At 42.0% G+C, this 19,628-nt stretch overlaps 1 protein-coding gene across 9 annotated transcripts in view; it reads right to left on the reverse strand.

The window, feature by feature from the left end:
- The window catches only part of SYT1 (synaptotagmin 1), a 730,486-nt gene that overhangs the window by 191,493 nt on the left and 519,365 nt on the right, over positions 1–19,628 (reverse strand). Inside the window, exon 1 of one of the 9 annotated variants that reach the window (XM_068110201.2) lies at positions 9,089–9,192. The exons of 7 other annotated variants lie outside the window; for them this stretch is intronic. In XM_068110201.2, the coding sequence (XP_067966302.2) occupies positions 9,089–9,110 (22 nt within the window). In that variant the 5' untranslated portion in view covers positions 9,111–9,192. Of the gene's footprint in view, positions 1–9,088; positions 9,193–19,628 lie in introns of those variants that run through there. One more of the 9 variants, XM_068110203.2, reaches the window with a different exon arrangement.

The following is a 19,628-nucleotide window of genomic DNA, read 5'->3' on the forward strand; positions in this document are numbered from 1 at the left end:
TGGGAGGGAGAGGGCTTGGGGGGGGGAGATATGGGAAGGGGGTGGGGGGGGGGGGGGGAGAGGTATAAAACACATGGACACTGCTAGGACTTCCAGGAAAGAAGTCCGTATTTCAAAAAAGTGGATCTGGGGTGAATTAACAGGGGTAGAAAAGATCAAGGTTTTGGATGGGGGAAGACAAGAGATGGTGGTGAACAGCTGTTTTAAAGACCTGGAGGGAGGTTGAGGCATTTAACATCCATCTGAAGAATAGTACACTTTGTGAGCCAACATCCTACCTGTAAAGCATCAATCCGACAGTTTATAATCAGGTGTGGATTCAAACCCATTATATAGCTGAGAAGTAAGTGTGCTACACCTCAGCACCATCCTAACAGACAGGGATTACAAAATAATATTAGATAGAGGGTATGGAAGGATTATAGGGAAGAGAAGTGGAGCTATGGTGCTGGAATTGTGGGGTAGGGAAGGGGGTGATGGGGGTAAGAGCCAGGTCCTCCTAAAAATAACAAGCATTACGCCTAGGTCCCCCGTCCATGAAGTGATCTGAGTTGACAAAGTGGAAGACGCAAGGCGGCCATCTTCGATTTTGACGTGGTGACCCAATTTTCAATAGCGTTCTCCCTTATGCATAGATACACACACACCAGATTAGAAGTTAGTAGTTCGTTTATTTTTCAAGATATTTCGCTCACAAGGTTCAGACATATATATGGTGGCGGCCATCTTGCATTTTGACATGGCGACCCAATTTTCAATAGCGTTCTCCCTTATGCATAGATACACACACACCAGATTAGAAGTTAGTAGTTCGTTTATTTTTCAAGATATTTCGCTCACAAGGTTCAGACATATATATGGTGGCGGTCATCTTGCATTTTGACGTGGCGACCCAATTTTCAATAGCGTTCTTCCTAATGCCTAGATACACCCACACACCAGATTAGAAGTTGGTACTTCGCTTATTTTTCAAGATATTCCGCTCACAAAGTGCAGACTTACATGGCGGCGGCCATCTTGGATTTTGACATGGCGACCCAATTTTCAATAGCGTTATTCATGATGCGTAGATACACCCACACACCAGATTAGAAGTTAGTAGTTCGTTTATTTTTCAAGATATTTCGCTCACAAGGTTCAGACATATATATGGTGGCGGCCATCTTGGATGTTGACGTGGCGACCCAATTTTCAATAGCATTCTTCCTTATGCCTAGATACACCCACACACCAGATTAGAAGTTGGTACTTCGCTTATTTTTCAAGATATTCCGCTCACAAGGTTCAGACATACATGGCGGCTGCCATCAATGCCAATTTATACCTATTGCTCTGTTTGAGCCTCGGGGGGGAACTGCTGAAATATATCTCCCCAAATCTATCTACCCAAGATCTTCCCGGCATCTCTGATCCTTGTTCCTTTCTCTTTGACATCTCTCTTCAGTCTTTCTCTTAATTTCCCTCTTTCTTCATCTACCTGTATATGGCGAAGTGAATTGTTACAAAAAAATGTTTTTGTATGACTCACTTGGCTGCACCTTGATGAGTGCAGATGAGTAGCAGCTAAAACCTGAATCCTATCCAGATTCCTTTTGATGACGCCAATGCCGTATTTTGTCTTTCATTTGATAAGGCAAATAATATGGAATTTGTAATTCTTCCCACACCCCAATTTGCTTCACAAATGCCCTCCCAACGCTTCCCCGTCTCCTATGCCCAATAACGTACATAATAAATATGAATGGCATTCAAAATGGTGTACAAACGAGATACCCACAAAGTCAGACATACTAACTATATATATTTTAAAAAGCTAGGTACATATAACGAGTAACAAAATATAGAAACGTTTTTCTTCACGTCACTTCCTCTTTTTCATGTGCCCCTTACAGGCAGCCATTTTTGTTTTGTCCTGACTGTTTTCACCTCCCTTGTGGGCCCCAGCGCCTTCATCTTTGGATACCCCTTAAACGTTGTGGTTCGGGTGTGGTGCATCTTATCTGTGTCTGGATGTAGGGTCCGTCAAGAATCGTCCAGGCTCCGGTGTGCACGCTCCGTCAGGCCTCACCGAGCATCTCGCTCGCGCCGGTCTCGCCCGCTCAGCGGCAAGCCTCGCACGCACGTGAACGCCAGGGAGGAGAATCAACGGCACTCCAACGTTCCCCCAACGTCTGTCGTAACGCAGGCAATTCGCGGTTCGCAAAGGAAAGGTCCAACCGGGAACAAAAGGCAAAAGCAGAAGGGAGGTCCGGGCAGGATCGAAGCCAAAGCGAGAAGGGCTAAAATGCTGGTGAGCCAGTTGTTTTATCGCTCAGCGTCCGACATCAGCTCTCTCCATCTGCCAACCAGTACCTCGTTTACTCATAACCTTTTGCGCCTTTTCACGTCACCGGCACTTCTCCTCCAACCAGTGCATAGCTTGTTGGTAGTTTGTTCGCGCCCTCCACACTGATTGGCCGAGCGTCTTTGGTATCACGTCATCGTGTGGCACGTTCTTCATCCTCCCTACTCTCCAATCGGTGCTCCGGGTGTTGCTCGCCCCTCTCCCCTCCTGTCAATCACGAGCCTTCCTGGGCGTGTCTCCACCTGCCTGTTCGATGTTTGATGCCCATGCCGGCGTTGTACGCAGCCGCTTCCATCTGCTCTTCCGGTCAGTTTTATCGTCTTGTGGCGGAGGGGTATTTAATTAATGTGTGCACTAATGGATCTAGCTAACGTATAAGAGTGCGTTGCCATAAGGGACAATGGATTGATCACAGAGGTTTCACACACACAATGGAGTCTTATCCTTATTCCGTAGAACTCTATTTATCAGGCGCCATTCCTCGTAATGGGGACAAAGATACACCTTAATCCGAACAAACCGCCTAAACAGAACTTATTACAGGTGAGGTTTCCTATCACGACAACCGAAGCATGATACCTATGCAGATCTACCTGGATCTATATATCCCCTACCCAACCGAAATAACAATACGTTGCAGACTCAGTACCCTAGTGCAGGAGTTGTGATTCTTGGTGATTTCAATAAGGTGGACACTGAATTAATTTGTCAATTAACTGGTTTAGTCCAAGTTGTTGAAATCCCGACCAGGGATCTAGCTACCTTGGACAAGATTTTAACGAATATAAAATACCATTAGCATGAGTCCAAGGTATCTACCCCTATTGGACCGAGTGACCATAATACAGTTCTGTGGAAACCTTTGCAACCTGACAAGAAGCGCAACATTCTCCATACACGTATTGTGCATCCTATCAAAGACTCAGATCAACAAGCCTTTGGTCAGTGGATAACTAACCACAAATGGAGCGAGGTTGAAGTTGCTGAAACTGTGCAAGAAAAAACTTTCGTATTTTACAAGGTGTTGCACAAGGCCATCGATAATTTTTTTTCCAACTAAAGTCACGTCCATTCACTCAGAGGATAAACCGTGGTTTACACCAGAATATAAATCGCTCATTCTAGAAAGACAAAAAGCTTTCTCCTGTGGTAAATCATTTCTGTGGCGACTGCTACGCAATAAAATAATTAGATTAGTACAGAATGCTAAGCGACTTTTCTATGACTCCAGTGTTGGCAAATTGAAGAAGCTTAACCCTCACTAGTGACATATTCAAATACAAAAAACTTACTGGACCGAACAGCAAAACAAGTTTTACCTTGTCATCAGGGATGTCACTGAAGGATGCTGCCAATGAAGTGAATCAACGGTTCATCTGGGTGGATCAGGACATTCCGCAACTTGATCTTAACCAGTTGCCTGCCTCCCTACCTTCTGCTGCTCCATCCCCTTCAGTGTCTCCGCAGGATGTTTTAAAGAAATTTGATATAAGAGTGGCAGACCGGACTGTATTCCACCTCGTATTATTAAGGAATTTGAATATGAATTGTGTTTCCCACTTGCTGAATTTTTCAATTGTTCACTCTGTGAAGGTGTATTACCTGACATTTGGAAATTTGCTTATATGTTATACCAGTTCCAAAGTCTCAACAACCAAATCTTGATAATATGTGTCCAATTTTACTCACATGCATATTTTCCAACGTTTTTGAGGAGTTTGTTGTAAACTGGATATGTGAGGACATTAGGAATTGTATTGTCATTCAACAGTGTGGCTTTCTTAAGGGTTTGTCTACAACTCATTGTTTAGTTAAAATACTGGATTATATTTTTAAGGGAACTGATAAACTCCAACCTTCTTCAGTTCTGGTAGCTACTGACTTCTCTAAAGCCACCAGATTGTTGTTGATAAATTCATTAATCTTGGTGTTAGACCATCTATTATCCCATGGATTTGTAGTTTTTTTTTTATCTCATAGAAGTCAGGCTGTACGGTACAAAAGGGAAGTTTCCACATGGGAAATAACCAATGCTGGGGTTCCTCAAGGCACAAAAATTGGTCCGGTTGCTTTCTTAGCCATGATAAATGACTGTTTCCGGTTATCCTGAAGTTTCACACTATAAGTATGTTGATGACATGACCTTTTGTCAAACTTATAGTGACACTGAACAAACGAGTCGTATGCAGCAGCAACTTGACTGTCTCCAAGAATGGTCATTTAACAACAATATGAATCTCAATACTAGTAAATTCCAAGTCATGATTACATGTTTTCGAAGACTCCCGGTAGAGGTGCCTAGTTTTCATTATCAGAGACTCGACTATTAATCAAACAAATTGTGTGAAACTGTTGGGCATCCATGTGCAAGAAAACCTGAAATGGGACACTCAAGTTCAGGCCATGTGTAAAACCTTCAACAGAAAACTCTACTTTTTGCGGAAACTGAAACGTTGTAATATCTCTGTTTCTGATTTAATAATAGTATATTTACAGTATGTTAGATCCACTTTGGAATATGTGACACCCACATGGTTTTGTGGCTTAAAGAAAGCCAAAAGGAATTTTTGGAGAAATTTCAACGGAAAGCGTTTCGTAGAATTCTCTCTCGTGACTTTTGTAGTCTAAATCTTATGCAGACATTTGTCAGGTACTTAATATTCCTGTTCTTTCTGAGAGACTCGAACAGCTCTACCTCAATTTTGACAATGTACATTTAAAATCAAACATACACAGAGTTTGGCTCCCCCCACCTAGGAACAATAACTTAAGGAACTCTGACATGTTATCGACTATTAGATGTTGAACCAACGGCTACAAGTGCAGCCCCATCCCCTTTTTAACCTCCATTTTGAATAAGAAATGGACGAGGTCCTTGTGTTAATGAGTTTGACCCCTATTGTGTTTTGTTAGATATCTGTGTTTTTTTTTTCTTGGTTTTGACGACAATTTTCTCTTATTTATTTGCAATTTTATGTTTGAGCCATTTTTATTTTTTTGTTCTTATTCCTACAATATTTGTAAATTGACTGTAATTCAGTCTATGGCTACGAAAGGCTTTTTGTAATAAACAGATTATTGATTGATTGATGTTGTATATGCCTTATTATACTTTTGGGTGTGTCTTGGAGTATCATAAGCATCTTGTTGGTGGAGCTTTTTGAAAGCTTCACATTGATGGCCCCATTGCCAATAAAGGTTTATCATACGAGCTGTCAAAGAATGATGGAGTAACTACTTAACTGCAGAAATCGAGACCAGGAAGTCCTTGAGGTGTCACTGCTAAATTAACCTGGTAATTAAATGAATCGTAGATTTCAGCCTAATATTCGACACATATAAACTAATAAAGGAACATCTTACAAGGATTTGCAGAGATGCTGCTAGAAAACCAGTTTATGAGTTTATTTAACAGCGATGTCAGCGTGGCTCCTCATGACAGGCTAATAATGGTGTGACAATGACTTTACAGGTTTCTGGATTTGTATTCCTACCACATAAAATAAGGCAAATCTCTGTACGTCTGAAAATTGTAGAATCGAAAACAACAGGGACAACCTCCCCCAAATTTTGCATATGTGCCTGGGTCAGCTCGGACCATGATCAGGTAATGGGCACAAAATTATTTATAATTATAACCATCCCCTAACCCCCCCACCCCCCCAGCAAGAATGGGGAGACTACTAAATGGAGAACAGTGGCTGTGGTTTAACCACTGACCCGGCAGGAGAGGGTGGGTATTGATACATTTTGTTGTTCTAGGAAGCGGGAGTTATTATTACTAAAAGGTGATTCGTCTGCCAGTGTGTCATGTGAAGAAGAAGCAGGACCCAGAACTTTGATGCTGTGGTCCCTGCTGTTGTAGAATAATAAAAATGGTATCGTTGGAAAGCTAATAATCCATTTAATTGGTCGGAAAGCTAATAATAGATTTACTTAGAACAAAAAATCATATCTGTTTAATTATAAAGACGCCTGTTTTAAATGCCTGTATGTCCAGAATTGAAGAAGAAGAAGAAGCAGGCATTGAAGCATAAAAGAGCAGTTCCAACAGTAACATTTATATAATATACGACAGCAGGAACCCTTTAGGACACGGAAGGAGCACACAAACCACCACCGGTATGTATGTATGTATGTATGTATGTATGTATGTATGTATGTATGTATGTATGTATGCCTGAAACTTGTGTGGAATAAAAAACGGCGTGGTTGGTCTCCATCATATTTTGCATACATGCTTGGGGTACCCAGGGTCTAGTCATGGGCACAAAATAACACCCCACCCTCCCAATGGGAGTGGGTAGACGACTTGCAATTTTCGCTTGTACATGTGGGATATTGCAACTGGTTTAACAACTGATCCCTGCCTGAGGATTGATGTATAGGCACCAGATTTACCTCCCGGATGGAGCAGATATTACTTGTTCTTTTAAAGTTCATTAGTGTATACAATACATGTAGTAGTATACTTCTACAGTATATGTAGAAGGCTCATAAAAAGCTCTGAAAACTACTCACGAACCACAATAAATGATTCACCAAACCACAAGAACTTGCTCATTGATTGTACTATTGCCTTCCTTAAAAGGCAGTAGTGGATCATTGACACTTTTTTGGATATTGACACCCTTTTACAGGTATGATACTATTTTTCATTCCCGGAGGGAACGGTAGTTACTATTACCAAAAGGAGATGTGAAGAAGTTGAACCTCGAGCCTTAAGGTAGCTATTCCTGCTGCCATAGAATAATAAAAATGGTACCGTTGGAAGGCTAATAATCCATTTCCTTGGTTGGAAAGCAAAATCATTGCTTTACTTGGCACAAAAATTAGTGTCCGTTTAATCGCAACATTTCCTGTTGTAAAACTTGTCTTTCCAGAATTGAAGAAGAAAAAGTGGGAATCTCCCTTAAAAAATATGCAGAAAACTCCCTCATCTGTATGCTGTATCCTCCCTTCAACAAGACCGATAGTCTAACAAGACATAGTCGGGCTTGTTTGATAATTTAGTTGAAGAGGATAGTATACCAGTTAGTAGTTAGCAAATAATGTAAGTATATATATATATATTTTACTTCAGGCATAGACAGCCAGTTTGTGAATAACTTTGGTAAAAAAAACAGCGAATGGCAAACGATGAACCAATAAATTCCACATTCCTGTGGCACCTTCAGTCGAACGTCAGGCATCGACAGCACGTTCTCTATATTTTCATTCCAAACAGCATCGTTCATCATTCCAATCACAAATTCATACTATAGCATTAATATATCAAAATATAATGTTAAATCAGGGATTGTATTGAGATATTATCAAAACAGCGAACCGTTATTATCTGTTCACTTCTGGATTCGGGAGCAATGTCCATGTCGATCTCATTTCAAAATCATAATTGTATTGAGGAATTTCTGAAACCACCTAACTACCTTACAACACGCCCGGGACCCCAAAACCGTTCCATTGGTTATTATATTTCCTTTTAGTAAATTATACAACTGTAATGGTTACTAAACGCATCTCCCTGTCATTTGACCAGATCCCCATTTCTGATTGGTGTACGTTTGTGGGGACATACAGACAGCCAAATGCTGTTCTAGACAAAATGTAGACTTCCTTTTTCACTGATGGCAGTAAATTCGATTCGATTAATGTTGATATGATAAGAACCATAATGTGTAGACTCAGAATACAATGGAGTTTGATCTTACGGTTATAATAATTTCAATCTTCTCTCCCAAGCACCCCCCCCCCCCCCCCCACCCCCCGTTCAGGTCCAAACAATATTGCAGACTTTACTTCCCTTCACCTTATAGGAAACCAGTAATGTTCGTAAGAAAGGTTTTTGATATTTATACCCATTTAATGCTCTAGACACAGAAGTCTAGGCTTAGAGAGGAGCTAGACATCAGAGAGAGAGAGAGAGAGAGAGAGAGAGGGGGGGGGGGGGGGGGGGAGGGAGAGACGGAGAGAGAGAGAGGGAGAGAGAGAGAGATTAATAGCTTTATAGATGGACTTTGGGCAAAAGGGGAACATGCAGACAAAATCCGCACAGAGCAAAAGGGGAACAGGCAGACAAAATCCGCATAGAGCAAAAGGGGAACAGGCAGACAAAATCTGCATAGAGCAAAAGGGGAACAGGCAGACAAAATCCGCACAGAGCAAAAGGGGAACAGGCAGACAAAATCCGCATAGAGCAAAAGGGGAACAGGCAGACAAAATCCGCATAGAGCAAAAGGGGAACAGGCAGACAAAATCCTAGCGGGCACAACACAAAGGAGAGGTCGAGTGGCAGGAATAGCGGATGTTAAAAAAAAAGAAGCATTTAATAAGGCGAGGATTGGGCAGGGAGAGTAGAAGACATATGAGGTCAGTATGGGCAAAAGCTCAGCTGCAGCCCTCCCTCCCCCCCCCAAGAAAAGGTAGTGCTCATGTGTAGCTATGAGATTTGAGAATAAACAAACAATTTGTGGGGTTTTAATATTTTTAGCAGGAGGAATAAAATATATATTTAAAAGAAATTGTAGGTGAGAGGGCGATAAAATTCCCTAAATATTTTTGTATGTAAAAAATAGATGCCCCCACCCACCAACCACTAACTTGAATTAGCTTGATTAAAATGTATATATGCATTATGCAATCTATCCACAGTTTAGAGTTCAATGAGAGTCGCAGATACAGATGAGATAAGATAAAACAATTGTCTATAAAACGATGGTGAGTACACACCGACGAAGAACTCACCGGGCAGTACAATACCAAGCATCCATGCATGAAACGAGATGCCTACACTGAAAATACAGGTGCGAAGCTTTCAGAAGCCTGAGCGCTGGCACACTGTCTTCCGCAGGGTCCCTCTTGGTTACCAGCAGTGGCTCGGTTTTTGTACAGTACTGAAGGCTCCATTGTTTGTGCCACAATGAATTGCGCGTCATCCTAAGTGTGCATATCGTGACGGATGCAGTCAAAGCAGCCAATGCGATGTCTGCTTTCCTATCAATAGATACCTGTACTTCAGGTCGGACATGTTTGCGAACGTTATAATCTTCAATATTATCCTGTATTTGTTCCTGCCTTTCCTTCTTGAGCTTTGCGATGACACCATGGATTCAGCTCTCATTACCAATTTCATCTGTTCCATACACAACATCACTTACATGTTCTCATTTCACAATTTCACAGAATTACGTGATGTTACATAATATTAATTAATTCTGTTATTTAATAACGTGATGCATTAATTGCTAAATATCATCTATTCTAAATAACCAAAAGCCCTAACGGTTCAGCTTTATTTACAGCCGATGTAATGCATCCATTTGTTTCAGTCTTTGTGAAAATGTTGTTCCACATGAGCGGTCATTTCATAATAAATAAATCTCATAATAGTTGAACACCTGGGATGGTGAATGACGTGTGAACAACTGGGATTGTGCATTTGTTTATGGTGTGGGAGCTGTTGCCTTGACGACAACAACACTGAGATAACCTGGTGTCAATTGGGATATTCGATAAGACCAGACTACTTGCTCCTAGTAGTTCAGGAAGCAATTTGGAATTTGTTCAGGGTGCTGGCAATAACTCACCTACTCTTCATGAAAAACAGCGTGGGATATTTATCATCCACCAACAAGCGGTGCTGGCAGATTGAACACTCGGCTTAACGACCCTCCTCCGAGGGACGGCAAACAAATTGATGCCTCGGCCTGCCTGCAAAACACCAGGACGATAGCTTATAGTTGGAGGTTCAAACCCAGGCTAGACGGATTAGAAGTGAGTGTGCATACCTGTAGGTTATCTTGCCAGCCCTAGTGGTTATTGTAATCCAGATAGAATTTTATGACATCACCAGTAAACGGCAGTATGCTGGTTTTTTGTTTTTCTTATTTACCTTGATTTATAGCATATTGTTACAGATCTGATCTAACGGGTAAATTGGGGGATATATTAGAATAGTTATTTCAAAATTATATAATTGATTACTTATAATCCTGTTCATTTTTTTATTTTTATTTTTTGGATACAAGACCGAGGCTCGTGAAAGAGCTAACATTAATCTCACAAAAAATCAAACACACACATAAAACATATAATAAGGGGAGCAGTAGACAAGATGGGGAGAGAGGGGGAAGCACACAAACGGAACATTTCAGAGCAGGGACATCGGGAGATCTGTGGGAGGGGGAGGGCTTTGGGGGGAGGTGGGAGAAGTATAAAACACATGGACACTGCTAAGACTTCCAGGAAAGAAGTTGGTATTTCAAAAAAGTGGATCTGAGGTGAATTAGCAGGGGTAGAAAAGATCAAGCTTTTGGATGGGGGAAGATAAGAGATGGTGGTGAACAGCTGTTTTAAAGACCTGGAGGGAGGAGTGGGATTGAAGAGAGTGAGGGAGTTTGTTCCAGAGGTGGGAGAAAAGAGGAATGAAAGAGTGAAGGTGAGCAGAGAGCCGAGATTTTGGCAGTTTCACCATAAGAGGTTTGCTGGCAGATCTTGTGCGACCTGTATGAATATTTGGGGGACAGAGCACAGAGAGAGCTGGAGGAGCAAGGCCAGAGAGTAGTCGGTAGAAGACAGAAATACCACCAACCTGCCTGCGGTGAGTGAGTGAAAGGCCCTCGGAGTTAGCTTCATCACGGGAGATTCCAATGATTCTGAAAGCTTTGGTTTCAACAGCGTGATTGATTTAGTTGTTTCTACGCCCCCAGTGGTGTTTGTAATAGCGGACATAGATTTGTCCCCCAATTGGATGAAGGCCCTCTCGTGTTCAGGCTGTTGGTGCTGCTATGGTTGGCAGCGAAGCCCCGGAAGCATTGACGGAAAGAGAGTGGCAATCATATGTGTGGGAAAATTAGCATGCTTGGGGTCAGGGTCACCCAGATAGCTCAGATGGCAGGTACTGGTCCATTTCACCAGAGAACCTGGGTTTGATTCCTGGTCTGGGCATATAATTTTCCCACATATATCAATTAGTTATTTTATAGTGCATGTTAGAATAAGTGTGATGTAATTCCTGTAAATAATATGTCTCGAGAATTAGAATAGTTATTTTATAGTGCATGTTAGACTAGGTGTGATGTAATTCCTGTAAATAATAATATGTGTCAAGCACGTATTTAGAAATATCTAGTCTCCCCGTCCAAGTGTCTGTATCTAAACCTGGCATTCCCCTCCGCCACCTTTACAATCTTAAACCTACTCCGACCTCCGTACATCTGTCTGTGCGTGTAATCCTGCATTCTCACAACAAATCAGTGTAGCTTACGAGCATGATTGTGGGGTCAGCACCAGGACGTGAGATGCACCAGATACATGTCCACATATATATATGGACACATGGCGGTCTCAAGGCCATCAAAGGTGCTTGAAAGGCAGGCTATCAATCACCAACTGTCTGATTTGCGGAATTTCCCCTGCTTGCCAGCCAATCAGTGTAGCCCATAAATCATTATCCGTCATGTGCGTTGACCAATGAACGCACGCCGTGGGTGGTCCAATCGCCACCACGGGACACAATATAAGGGCACACACTGCACGCTTCTCTGTCTTCTCTTCGTCTTTGCTTCTGTTTCTGGGTTGCTGCCTGATGCTCGGTTGTTCATAGTTTTTCTCCTGCCTGGGTCCGTGCTTTGTTGTTCTGGGCCTTTCATTGCATAGCTGGTGCACAGACAACATAGCTGGTACTGACACGCACGGCCCAGCATGGTCGAGTCCCAGCCAGTCTGCTGAACCCGAACACAGACAGACACCGCTCGTGTGAGGATTGCGTGTGGAGCAGCTTTTATTTCTCTATGTCTCATCATCTGTCCTTTCTCAGTCCAATTTCCCCAAATGAAGAGACCTAAGGTGTACATGTTAAGCAGACTTGGTTCTGAGGGCATGTTGGAGTTATTTATTATCATTTGATGCTGACTGTGATCACCACTCCGCAGCTGTGTTGTTCTTTCTCTCCATTTCTCCTTGTGAATAAATCCGCGTTTTAGAATGAGCATTTGTGTGGTGATCGGGAGCTGGTGGCTCCATAGCGTTTAGCGAAATTGGGCATATTAACCCATTCGGCGGGCAGGTTGAGTTCGCGATAAAGCACAAACAAATAGCTTGGCAGGTTCGCTCGGCAGTGTCGTCGGCAAAAATTGCCAGCCTCGTGTGCTCGGAAACGCCAATTTACGGCAAATTAATCCGGCAGAGATGGAGATCTTTTCGTCCTCTATCCGTGGGAGGCACAACCGTCATTTTAAGATGCTCGGCCGACACACCACATTGCTCATTTTTCTCCTCTATTCTCTTGTTTATTCCGCTGCCTTTATTTGGATTCCAATTTTCTCTTGACACTCCTAGCTCCTTTCTGGAAGTACAAATTCTTGTGTTGGAAGTACAAACACTTTCTGTTCTGACACTCCTCAGCTATGAAAGTGCAGTCTTGTGCAATAAATTTGTATCAATGATTTTGTCTACCACTCATGGATATTAAGGCAGAAACAGCACTGTCCAAGACTGTCGTCGATGTAACCACGTGGCCAATGCTCGCTGCTCCTTTTCAGTGGCCTTCCAGAGTTCTGAATTGTGAAGATGTCTGAACTTTCATTTGCCAACGGCATTAGCAAGGAGTTTGGTGAAGCAATCCAGATGGGGTTAGTTAGACAGGAGTGCGTTGATCCATGTGCAGGTGTTGTCCAAGCTTCCCACTGCTAATGACCGAGGTAGTGATGTGCCAAAGCCCGAGCCAATGTAAGATGAGGGGCGGGCGCACGTCACGTGACATATGACGTGGCGATTGAAAGTTTTTATTGTGAGGATGACCTTCCACGAATGAATATAATGTGGTACAGCAATTTTGGGGAAATGTACAAGGAAAAGAAACAAACAGACGGGTGTGCGTGTGTGTGTGTGTGTGTGTGTGTGTGTGTGTGTGTGTGTATGTATGTGTGTGTGTGCCATCAACTGTCGTTTTTTGTTTCTGAAGCAGATGTCCAATTTGGCATTTTACTGCAACTTCCATTACATATGACAGTCTTTTAATTGCCAATCTGATGATGATGTGCATAAATGATTTAGTCGAGCTATTTGCTTGCTTTTCAGCAAAACAGTCTCAGAGTGCAATGTTGCCAATGCTACAGCAACAACAATAGTTGTTGCTCGATTTAAGTATTATGATCTATCATCGTTTCTGATAAAGTAAAAGGTTCACCAGTTGGAAAATGACATTTCAGAACTGGCATTAAGCATGCGGTACACAGATGGAAAGGGCCTATATGAGAACAGAGTGTAAAAATGATTGGTGAAAAGAGTCGGGAGGAAAGGGAAACGAAATGTTATTTTATTGCCATTTGGGTTCCACGATTAGATGAAAAATGCTGCTTTATTCCACCGGCCAATATGCCATTTTCCTTTTATCGGAGGAGATCCCACACCCTCCCTGAGCTCAGACGCTTGCCCGCCGAGACGATTTTTGATTCAATCTTACTAATAAACTGAAGGAATGCTTTAGAGTCTGATCACTACATCATAATTCTTAACCATCAGACATCGATGCAGCTCTGCAAACGCTCATTGGTATATGAAACTTTGTTCGAGCCATCTACCACGGAGTCTAAACTGAAAAGTTTAATTTTCCCAAGCACAGAACTTGTTTTTCAGATGTGTAGTACATAAAGCAATTTAATTACAAACTAGTACGACGACACTCGGTAGAGAGCATACCTCCGCCAGGCGGAACAGTTTATGTTTTGTATCCCACTGATAGGCCGGATGTGTCTTCACTAACATCGAATTGGTTTGTTCTTGGCACCTACCCAACTCATCTACCACGTTTCATCCGAATCCGCACCCAATGTTTTCAGATATCGTGCTATATGTAGTTTTTGGCCATATCACTCAATGGTGAAGAATAACTTTAAAAACGAAAAAAATATTTTACATAGATCTCGATTCGGATCTTTACCAAAATCGAATCATTTCGTCCCTGTCACATGTCCAAGATCTCCACCAAGTTTTGTCCGAATCCGTCGACAACTTTTTGAGATATCCTGCTATATATCGTTTTGGCCCTTGCATCTCTCAATGGTGAAGAATCACTTTGAAATTTTTAGTATCCGAATCCTGATCTTAACCAAAACCTGATCATTTCATCCGTGTCACACACCCAACCTCTCAAACTAAATTTCGTTCAAATACATCCACAACGTTTTGAGATATCTTGTTCACACGCAGACAAGCAGACAGACAGACAGCGGTAAAAACATAACCTCGGCCCACCTTAGGTAGTGGAGCTAATTAGGACAAATGAACAAATAAATTAAACAAGTCAGGAGACGACGATGGTTCACGAGCGAGCGGTATTCAATGACAAAGGACGGACTATAACCGAAACAGGCTCGGACTGGGGGGGGGGGGGGGGGGTCAGGGGCCCACGTGTCAGGTGGCAGGTCCTTCAAAGGTCAAAGGTCGAAGATTCTGAAATTTGTTGGAAAACTTGTATTTCATGATGTATGTGATAATATAAGATCATGTACGACATTTCACCCGATCAGGAAGCGAACAATGTAATAAAACAATCAAAAATCGACTTTTCTAAATTTTGTGACCTTGTGACCTTGACCTTGGGGCGAAAATTGAAAATCGAGCTCCGTGGGGCTAGACACATGACATTGGCCTAACCAAGTACCAAAACCCCTGTCAGATTCCACCAAACCCCTCGGAGAAGATGTAGCTTGAACTCGATTACCCCCTAAAAAGACATCTTTTTCGGACGTGGCTCCGCCCACAATGGGCACAATACGCCCACTCTAGGCAGGACACAACTAGATCATGATATCAACCTCCCACCCAAGTTTCATCAAGATCTGATGATATCATCGGGTAGTTATGCTGCGGACAGACAGACACACACCCATGACGAATATAGTGGTCACTCTGTTTGATAACTCGTGAACCAAAAATGGCATTTGTGTCTGTCGAGCCTGGTGTTGGCTTAACGGTTAGGGTGCGGCTTGGGATCCTAGGATCCTGGGTTCGAATTCCGGTCGATCGCTGAATTAACACCAGGAGGGTTGATTCAGCCTGTCATCCTTCCGAGGTCGGCAAATTGAGTACCAGTTCACTGGTAATTCCCTGTGTCACAAGAAGCGACTAACAGGGTTGGCGGCAGGAAGGGCATCCGGCTGTAAAACATTGCTTCAAAAAAGGGCCCGAAAAAGGTCAACCCCTGTTCTGTGGGGGAAAATGGCCTCCAAAGGTGGTTATTTGTGTCTGTCGAGCTTCATTCACATTTACTTTAGGGTGATTCATACATGAGCAATAAAACTGTTTCTAATTCCTATTGATTAATCTATGTTTGAAAAAGTGCAAAACATTTAACACTGGAGCATGAATTCATAAAATGTGCAAAGTTATTTCCTTCATAAACATTATCATTAATATCCTAAAACGTGAAATATTATGCAAGTTATCACCAGCACACTGAACAAATTACAACCCTGCCATTTCAGTCGAACATCATACCTGACCATCCTGTTCATGAAAAACTTGGGCCAATTTACGTCCTGCGGCCGACCGCACAAGATTCGGGGATGGATTTGGGGCCATTAAGGAAGTAATAGTATTGCTGATACCAAAAGAAACATTCATCTGAAAGCAGTGCATCAAAACTGCTGTCACAGAAACAGATGGATAAAACACTGATAAATTGTCAAGATGGTACGTGCTGTGTCCATATGTTACCTCCTTATAGAGTTAATTAGCATGAAATTTGTAGCTCTCATGTTCAGCATTGCATTCATTGTCGATTACGTTTATTTATTTATTTATTTTTAAACACTTTCCACCAATAACGACACTCGGTGTTGTAATGGATGAGAATGGCCCCTCTCAATCTGGGAGGTTGGCTGTTTGAAGTTGACCTTGGCCGAGTCATACCAAGACTTTAGATATTGGACATGCCGCATCCTTAATTGATGCTCAGCATTTAACAACGAAAGAGTATGGACAAACAATAGGTTGGCAACCATAGTGTTGGCTTTGATGGTCCCAATGGCTTCCTCCTGTGTTGAAGCTCATTGCAAGGGAATTCATATTATTATTATTATTATTAGTAGAAACACCCACTAATAGGAGAGATGGTGGGGGGATAGTGGGGGAGGTGGGGGAAATATATTTTGTGCCATGGCTAACAATCCCCGCTGTCTTCAGCAGGGGTCAATAAACCACTTGCACTGTGTCATGTGTACAGGTGAAAATAGTAAGTCAACTTCACCCCCACCACACCCCCTAATGGGGGGATTGGGAGGGGGAGGGGAGGGAGAGAGGGGGAGGAGGTTGTGCCCATGACCTGATCTTGTGTATGATCAACATATATGTAATTTATTTTAATATGCTCCAACAGGAACACAAACAACACAGACAAATGCTATAAACGGTGCCGTTAGTGGCTTGACATACATTAGATACACTTGCTTCATCTAATACACATATATTAAAAAAAAAAAAATATATATATATATATATATGTATATATATGTGGGAGTTTGTGTCTGTTTGCCCATTTATATGTGCTTCAAAAACTAAAAAACTACTGAACCATTTCTAACCAAATTGTGCACATTGCCTAAGGGTACCCCAATATGGTTTCTGTCAGAGTAGCATATCTGGTGGAGGGGTTCAGGGTCGGGGGAAGACTCCAATTTTCTCTATGTAAATTTGTATCGTATCGCGACACCCAGTGGGAAGCAGAAGTGATTTTTGCTCCCGCGGAAGTTATATAACCGGCAAGAATGGTTGACGAAGGTGGTGTTAGCGACGTCCAAGCGGATGGAAGATGACCTCATGCAAATTACAGGGTGAATAGAGCAGAATGTTTGTGAAGTACAACATGTTGTCTTTCCATTAAATCCGTGACTGAAATGACGTACTTTTGCTAGTTATTATTATTATTATTATTATTATTATTATTATACAGCCCATTATCGATAATCTGTGTGCATATAATTGCATAGAAAATAATGTACACTGTAAAATAAAAGAAAGAAAGTATAACAGCACTCGGTAGAGCGCATACCTCCCACCAGGCTGAACAGTTTAGGTTTTGTATCGTACTATTAGGCCCGATCTGAACCAAAATCGAATCGGCTTGTTCTCGTCACTTACCCAAATCATCCACCAAGTTTGGTCATAACATGTCCACAACTTTTTGAGATATTGTGCTATATATAGTTTTTGGCCATATCACTCAATGGTGAAGAATCACTTATATAATTAAAACATTCTCATATCTGGATCCGGATTTGGATCTTCACCACATTTGAACCAACTCCTCCTCATCACACACCCAAACTGTTCACCAAGTTTCGTCCGAATCCATCCACAACTTTTTGAGATATCCTCCTCAAAGACAGACAAACAAACAAATGGATAAACAGACAGACAGACAGGGGTGAAAACAGAACCTCCATCCACCTTATTGAATATTAAATTAAAGCCCAAGCTAAGGTAATTAAAGAGGTAATTAAAGCCCAACCGAAATAATCTTGAAACTTAAACAAGTGTAATGGTCAAGTATTATGTTTCTCAAATTCCACATATTTCCCATTCTTACCCAGTGCACACAGTTATGAAATTACACAGAAGTGCTTTGATACAAAGTCGCAGAGACTAAAGGTATTACCATTTGTATTAACGTGTTGTGTATTTGAGGACTCATGAAAAGCTTCGGACTTGGATAATCGAGTTCAAAATCAAATCATCCACAGCTGTCACAATGCAGTGGTTACACTCTAATGGTGAATGCTGTGGCTGACAGTTATTCATACAAGGCCCCACTGTGGAAATGCGATTTGATTTCCTTTGGCAGTGTGTACCATTGGGGAGCAAGGGAGAAATTTTAAAGTTCGATATTATTACATGCTTAAAATTTTTATATTCTTGAGTTAAGTTAGAACAACATGGGGATTCAATGCCCATCTCATGAAACTGCGGAGATTATAAGCCGTGACAAAGATTGGAAAAGTATTTAAAACAAAAAGAAAATTGATGGAGTCATGGAAACAAAAGCAGGTGATTTTTTTTTTTCAATTACAGGGCTTCACCAGGATACAGGAGAGACAGAGAGGGAGAGGGAGAGAGACCACCTTTAGAGGCCATTCTTCGGTTGGTCTTTTTTCGGGCACCATGGTCCCCTTTTTGAAGCAATGTTTGATGGCCAGATGTCCTTCCTGCCGCCAACCCTGTTAGTCACATTTTTGCAACACACAGGGAATTACCAGTAAACTGGTTCTCAATTTTCCAACCTCGGAAGGATGACAGGCTGAGTCGACCCCCCTAGCGTTAATTCAGCGATCGACCGGGATTCAAACCCAGGATCCTAGGATCCCAAGCCAGCACCCTAACCACTAAGCACCAGGATACAGGTAAATAAGGTATGAAAACTGGTACTTTCTCACCAACACACAAAGTATTATAAATGAAATTACATGACATATCTAAAAGCATAACAGAGGATTCAAAAAAAATAAAAAATAAATTCAAAACTAAGAATAAAAATACTAAGTAAATGAAAAGCAAAAATGTGTTTGAAGATCTGCACCCGTGCTACTCTGCTTCCAGCAGCAGTGATTTATTGTTGCTGAGATCATGTGCACCAATTATGTTCAGGAGGAGAATGACCTCATAGCAAGGACAATCCAGTAACTGCAAATAGTGTTCAGGTGAATTTAATGGGCTATCGGAATAGTTCAGTGGTATCAATATCCTGTTCGCACACCTGACACGTGCCTTGTCTACGCTGGATTCAAATGGCGATGTAGCTGTCATCCAGGTGTTTCGTATGCAAGGTGAGGCATGAATGCATGCATTATCAGTTGCAACTTTGAAGGACGTTAAGTGGGAGGATCCATCTGCTGGCACTGGGGATGATGGTGGATGAAGATCCGACTGAGTCTCTCGCAAAGAGTAGGTGAGTGAGTTATCACGGGCACTCTCATCAAATTATAAATTCTTTCAAATCCCACTCAGTCAAATGTCAAGCCTTGCTGGCATGTTTGTGAACAAATTGGGCTAAGAACGTTCCCTCTGGCTGATCCGACAAGAAAGAAGAAGAAGCGTTCCTTCTGTGTCTTTCGACGCATATGGCCACCGAGGCAGTTTTCCTTGGCCAGTGGGCACAATTCTGTATGAGTCGCCACAATGATGCAGCATACTTGAATGGCTCATTCTTCCCAGTAAGCTGGTACTTATTCTGTCGACCTCAGAAGGATGACAGGCTGAGTAAACCCACCTGGTGTAATTTAATGTC

This window comes from Myxine glutinosa, chromosome 3 (assembly GCF_964187855.1).
Source record: "Myxine glutinosa chromosome 3, kmMyxGlut1.1, whole genome shotgun sequence".
In the NCBI taxonomy this organism is placed as follows: Eukaryota; Metazoa; Chordata; class Myxini; order Myxiniformes; family Myxinidae; genus Myxine; species Myxine glutinosa.